Source organism: Vitis riparia, chromosome 18 (assembly GCF_004353265.1).
Source record: "Vitis riparia cultivar Riparia Gloire de Montpellier isolate 1030 chromosome 18, EGFV_Vit.rip_1.0, whole genome shotgun sequence".
NCBI lineage: Eukaryota > Viridiplantae > Streptophyta > Magnoliopsida > Vitales > Vitaceae > Vitis > Vitis riparia.
The window spans coordinates 4,090,041-4,096,860 of NC_048448.1; the positions used below are offsets into that span (position 1 = coordinate 4,090,041).

At 32.9% G+C, this 6,820-nt stretch overlaps 1 protein-coding gene across 1 annotated transcript; it reads left to right on the plus strand.

Annotated features, from left to right (window-relative positions):
- Window positions 1–2,223: 2,223 nt before the first annotated feature.
- LOC117907161 (agamous-like MADS-box protein AGL104) lies at window positions 2,224–4,691 on the plus strand. Its single transcript, XM_034820593.1, has 9 exons — window positions 2,224–2,408; window positions 2,520–2,573; window positions 2,990–3,017; window positions 3,107–3,168; window positions 3,417–3,516; window positions 3,915–3,965; window positions 4,065–4,129; window positions 4,310–4,448; window positions 4,644–4,691. The coding sequence occupies exons 1-9, from the start codon at window positions 2,224–2,226 to the stop codon at window positions 4,689–4,691; spliced, it is 732 nt and encodes a 243-aa protein (XP_034676484.1).
- Window positions 4,692–6,820: the final 2,129 nt, after the last annotated feature.

The following is a 6,820-nucleotide window of genomic DNA, read 5'->3' on the forward strand; positions in this document are numbered from 1 at the left end:
TTATGAAAATATGAGATAAAACTTTTAAATATATAGAGTAATAATATACATATTTTTTTATTTATAAATATTTTTTTTTTGCATTTAATTACAGTATAAAATTTATAAAAAAATTATTAATATATGATGGTTTTATCTTTTTAATGATAAGTTAAATTAAATTAAATTTAAAAATAAAATAATTAAAATTAATTTATTTGATAAAGTTTTGTTTTATAAAAATTTTTAAAAACATGTATGCTATATATATTATTCATAAAAAGTTACTATGATTTAGTAAGTCCATTAAGTTTCTTAGGTTACCATCATTTAGGGATAAAATTCCGAAAAATATTAAAAATTTCCGATAAATTTTCTTCAAGGACAAAATTTCGAAAAATCAAGAAATTTTCTAATAAATTCCCACAATTGTGACCAATCAAAATTTTCTCCCTATTTATTTATTTTTTGGGCATTGATCCAAAGTGATATCCGAACGCGACGGGATATTCTAATCCCTGCCTATGTGATTGTATGGCTTCAGAAAAATGATTCAACGCAGAGAGGACATCATCCATGATGCACATGCACACCACAGCCCACAAAGATTACTTTACAGCCCATTTCCCACCTCTAGTCTCTGATAGCTTCTCCAAATCAAAAGAATTCACAGATATCTCTCTTCTGGCCCAAACAGTGAACACCGAAGACACCGAAGACCATGGTTTAAATATAGAAGTCATTTTTGGTAACAGAAAATGATAAGAATTTAGGGAGATGGTGTTGGATTATGAAACCTGAATCAATTTTATTCCACTTCGTTTGAGATGTCAAGGGGTCAATTGCTCGGTTAGCTCCAGGGTCAAAAGTTTCATCATTGTAACTGTTTTTTTGATTCTAATTAATAGATTATTGAGTGTCGATACATTATGTGGACCTAATAATCCCATTGATTATCAAACCATACTAATGTTTTTTATATATTTTATTTTTATTTTCTACTCATGTGTGTGTTTAGGTTAACATATAGAACCTTGAAAATGAATTTGATCAGAAAAGTTAATTGGCCATCATATGGTTTTCATTTTTTTTTCTTAATTTACATGACAATATAAATGCTATTTTTAAGTAAATATGTATGCAGTATGCAAGTAAAAGCTAGCACTGCATAGAACCAATGGATAGAGGCATAGAGCCTAGAAGTGAGAGTTATGCTATGGAAGAAACGGTGATGTAGTTTATGCAGTTAGACCTAGATTTTAATCATGCATGAATCCTAAAAAGACTTCCTCTTAGTTCATGGTTATCCTTTATAAATTCCAAAAACTTCAACAGGTACTTAGAATCTAGTAGGGCAGTCGGGCTTGTGTATATATCCGGACAGTTTTCCTTATCTATTAAGAGCTGAGCTATATAGAATATGGAGTACATCATTATCTAACAAAGTTGGTGCCTAGAAATACCAAGGGACCATCATGGTGATGGAGTAAGTAAGATCCTCTCCTGAGATTTTTTTGGGGAAAGCAAGCCCGAGATAGAAAAGACATACCATAGTTGGAGCTATGTTTACATATGTGTGTATATTCCAGATTTTTTTTAAAGAAAATACAAACCTAGTTCGGTTCCCACGTGAAACCATGACAGTAAGAAGGAACCTATTGGTGCTTCACTAACAGAATGTGACAAAACTGAGAAAGAACTAGCTAGATCTTATTAAAATTTTTTGTTTTTTTTCTACGAAAGAGCTAAAGGGATAACATTGCTAATTTACATTGCATGCGCACTTCCTTCTACAAAACCTTCAACCCTCCCGTCGAATGTATTCTTGCATATATTTATGACCACGTCCTTCACACATGTATGGGTGTAATTCGAGTGGATAGGCTCGACCCAACCTGACCTTTCGTAAATTCGAACAATCATTTATATATTATCTTATATAATAATATTTATTTTTTTAAAAAAATATTAAATTATGAATTTTAATTATGTAACCCATCAACTTAACCAAGCCGAGTAAAATCCAACCAACTCCAAAAAAAACCCAAGCTTTGAAAAGTGAGATTATATTGAGTTTAGGTTGAGTACCCTGATTTAAATCACGGCTCGAATCGACACAAACTACCTTGGATGTGGTCCCCATGTTGTTTATTTAAACTCCACTGGGTAGAAGGTATAGTGATTCCAAAAGCAAGTACTTTCTAGTTCAAAATTTTCTCTACCAAATTCAACTTGTCTCTCACTATGGGTCGTGGTAAGCAAGAGATGAGGAGAATAGAAGATAAAGCAACTCGGCAGGTTTCATTTTCAAGGCGGAAGAAGGGACTCATTAAGAAGGCGTACGAGCTTTCTGTACTCTGTGGTATTGATATTGCACTGATCATGTTCTCTCCCTCAGGCCGTCTCACTCAATTTTCGGGCAAAAAAAGGTGCCACTATTAATTCCTCTCAATACTAAATACTAATTCAATTTCACAGTACCCTTCATAATACATGTAGACATGCATATAAACATGCCTAAGTTTCAATTTATTTTGCAGGATCGAGGAAGTTTTGACTCGTTACATGAATCTCACAGACGAAGAAAGAGAAGAGTATGCTCTTGAATTACTTGTCCAGTTTCCATTTGAAAGAGTTTAGAGTTCTTAATTTTCACTTGATTTGCCTCAACCATATTCATCAGTATTTATTTATTTATTTATGTAAGTATTTTTGCAGGGTCATTCAGAACACAGAGGTAAGTGGAATTTTTTTTTTTTTCATTTTTCTCCACAATTTGGGAGAAATACTAGTGTTGCATGCATTCATGCAGTATTGGATTAGGTCCCTCAACCAACTCATGACTAAAGATGACAAGGAACTTCAATTCTCCATGTGTGTCTGCCTCACTCTAGCCTCTATCCCCCACACACCAAGTGTTATTTTTTCAAGTTCCCTTCTCTATCTTTTCTCTTTAATAAATGTCTGACGGTGCAATTCGTTTGTTTGTTTTTCTCTCTGAAATATGCAGAGGTGGGGATGTGAACTCTCAGATCAAGGTAATTAGAAATGGACCATCTTTAATCCTAGTGATTACTACTTAATGATCAGTTTTCAAGGTTTTAAGTTTGGTTAATCTTTCATTTAGGAACTCCAGCGGGAAGTCGATAGGTTGCAGCAGCAACTTCAGACTGCTGAGGAACAGTTGAGGTCCTGAAAAGATAGAGAGAAAAAAATCCATCATTCATCTTTACCGGCCATTGATTTTCTTTTCTTACTGCTGAGCCGACCCTGTACTTAATTATTGAGAATGGATGGTCGTGAAGGAGGCCACCATGGGATTTGCTAAATAAGATTCAAGCTTTGCTCCTCTTCATTTTCTTTTATGAATGCTTAGATTTATGATGACTACGTGATTAGTTTCTTGGTTCTTGGCTCCTGAAATACTTAAATTCCAGGGAATTTGAACCTCAGTCTCTCGATTTCAAGTCGATGGGGGAGATTGAATCAATGGAGGAACGTCTGGTCCACACCTTGGAGCATGTTTTACAGAGAAAGGTAAGTGGATGGATCCGGGACTGTAATTAAATTTCTGCTTGTGTGGTTCTTGGCCTGCTGGGCAGTCGTCCTCTAAGCGGTTAGGCTCTTACTATGCCTTGTGCCCTTGATTTTATTGTCCCAAAAGAGATTATCATTTATCTTGGTTCGATTAAAAGCTAGTGCTGGAAAGAAAAGAGTTTAATTTGATCTAATATTTAGCTTTTGTGCTAAAAAAACTCAGACCTGTGAGTTACAGTTGATCACTCCAAAACATTTGGTCTAATAATTATTAAGTTGTGAGGAAAAAACTTAATAATTCATGAACCATCTAGATTTTTTCTTATGCTGTTTGAGGAGGTCACTTCTGTGCAGCGGCATACATTTGAAATCTTTAATGTGTATCTTTTTGGTTGCAGGAATATTTGTCAGGCAACCATCTATTTCCTTATGATTCATCTTCTTCACAGGTACCTAAACTACATCTTTTTTTTTTTCCCTACATAAAGTATGATTTCTTGGTTATAGAATTAGTATTATTTGATTCAAGTATTCTAATTTCATGACAGGGGATGCTCGCCTCTTTTGAGAATCAAGTTATAAATGGGTTGCCTGCTCCATCTATGCCACACGGGTATGTTGTCATCAGGGTCGCGCACACACACAGATAAAGATCACTTGCCAGACACATTGAGTCAGTTTTTCCAATACCAAAAATCTACACTGGAAGCAGTGGTTTCTGTTGAAGCAACTTGGTCAGCCTTTCTAGCTTCATAATCAAATTTATGCCTAATTTTAGGATTTCCATTTCCAGGGATCTTTTGTGCACGACGCACTATCCATTATTGCAAGGAAGCAGTTCCAGGATGCGAGAGCGCTGTGTCAACAATCCGACCCCAGGAAACCTTCCAATGTGGCCCCCAGCCTCTTCCTTTTTGTTCCCTCCAATTCAGGTTTCCTTCTTGTTTCTTCCAAAATCGAGTAATACAAACGAGTCAACCGAGAATGCTATATTTTCTTTAAGCAATTACACCTTACCTTGTCTGATGTTACAACTTACAAACACGGTCGATTCACTTCGTGGGGGTAGTAGAGTTGTGTGGGGTTGTAGTCTTTTTAATTAGTAATAATGTTAATTATGGTGGCAGCATGAAGTGGGGGGGCCAGAGTATGGCAGAGGTGCAGATCCCTCCTGATGAAGCTTGCAGCAGCGAAGGAGCTTAAGCTGCCAAAAACTTATATGGGTCACATACTATTGAAGATTGAATCCTCAAATCATGTACTAGGATTCCCAAAATATTTTGGATAATTGTTAAGTTTTGGGCCTTGGTCTGTACACGAATCTTTTCCTTTTAATTATGCCCTATCCTCTTGTGACTTGCGGTTTCTCAACATCTCCCATCCTCTCCCATGTATACTTACGACCTTTAAATTGAATTTACTCTATGTCATGATTAATGGTAGTACATGATGTTTTCATACATCCATTCTATACTTCATAGAATTGGTTTGAAATAAAATTAGATAGATTAGGGATATATTTGAGAATTTCCTTTTTAAATCCATTTCAAAATCAGGATGGATCCTGTCTTATTTCGTCCTATATATATATATATTTATTTATTTATTTATTTATTTTTAATATGATTAAAAAAATTTAAAAATTTAAAATTAGGGAAAAAAAAGAACCAAAAATTAATCAAATAAAAGTGAATGATACTTAATCTTAGTCTAATCATATTCCAAAGACTATTGTACCACATTTAAATATTACCAAAAATGTATATCTTTATTGAAGAACAAAGGATACAAATGAAAAGCTATGAAGATACCAAAGAGAGTAAGGTTGATGAGGGTGCTAAAATTCATCCCATCCTAAAATAGAGACCATGAGAAGAGACGATTTCAAGGATTTACTACTTGACCAACCTGACCCTTAAAAGATGAGTTCAACCACTCTTGTCCTTATATGGCCAAAGGTCAATAAAGCATGAGAAAACCTGAGAAACCCTCCATCAACGGCAATATATAAGGCTACAACCATAAAGTTAGGGGACTATCCTAAAGATTTCATTTGTAGAATTTAGTAAAAATATCCATAATATATTTGAAATGTTTTATTTAATTTACTTAAGTTGAATTTAGAGGTTTTTTTTTTTCTTTTAAATTTGCTTTGAAGGTTTTTGGGTCAAAGAGGGTCATCTATTATATTGTTAAATGAAGAAAGTTATTTTTATAAATGTTAGGTCATTTTACCCTATTTAACCAAATATATCGTAAACTAAATTGACTTTTCTTAAGTAATTAAAAGTTTAGTAATTGTTTTAATCATTTTCATAATCTTTCAAATGAAAAAAAAGATTTCAATTAACAGTTTTATAAGAAACATTAGCATCTTTAACCATAAATATACGTTAAATTTATTTTGGATTTCATTTAGCTTTTATACATGAATTCAAAAGTTTCTCTTATGCATAACGACAAATTACGACTTTCTCTAACATTAAGCTAATGGTGATAACTACACCATCGTAAATATGAATCACAACAAATTATGACTTTTTCTTTATAAAAAAAATTCATTGATTTAATCTAACATATTGAGATATGTCCATTGGTTTTACATTTGAATATGAAGCACTCAAACAACATTACCAATAAATTATAAATAAAAAATTATTCAAAACCATTTCAAATACGTCAAATTTTAGATATACATATCTCTTCTTTCTTTTTATATTTTCTTTACCTCTCTTAGACTTACATATATATATATATATATATATATAAAAGTGACCTTAATTATCAATTAATACCATTTCTATTGACAACTCACATCCATCTTCACCTATAAATAGCTCTTAGAATCTTACTTCAAGAGTTGACCTTCACTATTCTTTTCTCTATAAAAAAATCCCCATTCCTTCTTCCTCTCATAGCTTGGATAATTCAGAAATCTTCAAAGATAAAACAAGACAATTAAGGTAATTTTCAGTTGTTAATACTTTACTTCTTTTACATGTATTTGGATTTGGTCTTGAAGATTTGAATCTACCATCTTCCTTAAATTTATTCTCTCTTCACATGGTTACTCTTTACCATTCTTGAACCCATTATCACATAGGTAAAATGGTATGAAATCTAATTTCTGAAATTTCCATAGTCAACATTTTGTTCAAATTATTACAAATTTGTGAAAATTTTAAAAGTTACTACATAGGATACATCGAATCCAATGCTACATAATCAGGGTTTTTTTTCTCTCTTTTATTTAGACAAAGAATCCATCCAGTGCCCTTCTGAGGTATGATTGAAGTTTTGAAAT

Excerpts from the sequence above, each read along its gene's own strand:
- LOC117907161 (XM_034820593.1), top strand. The coding sequence starts at position 2,224 with ATGGGTCGTGGTAAGCAAGAGATGAGGAGAATAGAAGATAAAGCAACT. Across the intron at positions 3,966-4,064 it reads ATGATTCATCTTCTTCACAG|GGGATGCTCGCCTCTTTTGA; the intron begins GTACCTAAACTA and ends ATTTCATGACAG. Across the intron at positions 4,449-4,643 it reads TTTTGTTCCCTCCAATTCAG|CATGAAGTGGGGGGGCCAGA; the intron begins GTTTCCTTCTTG and ends TTATGGTGGCAG.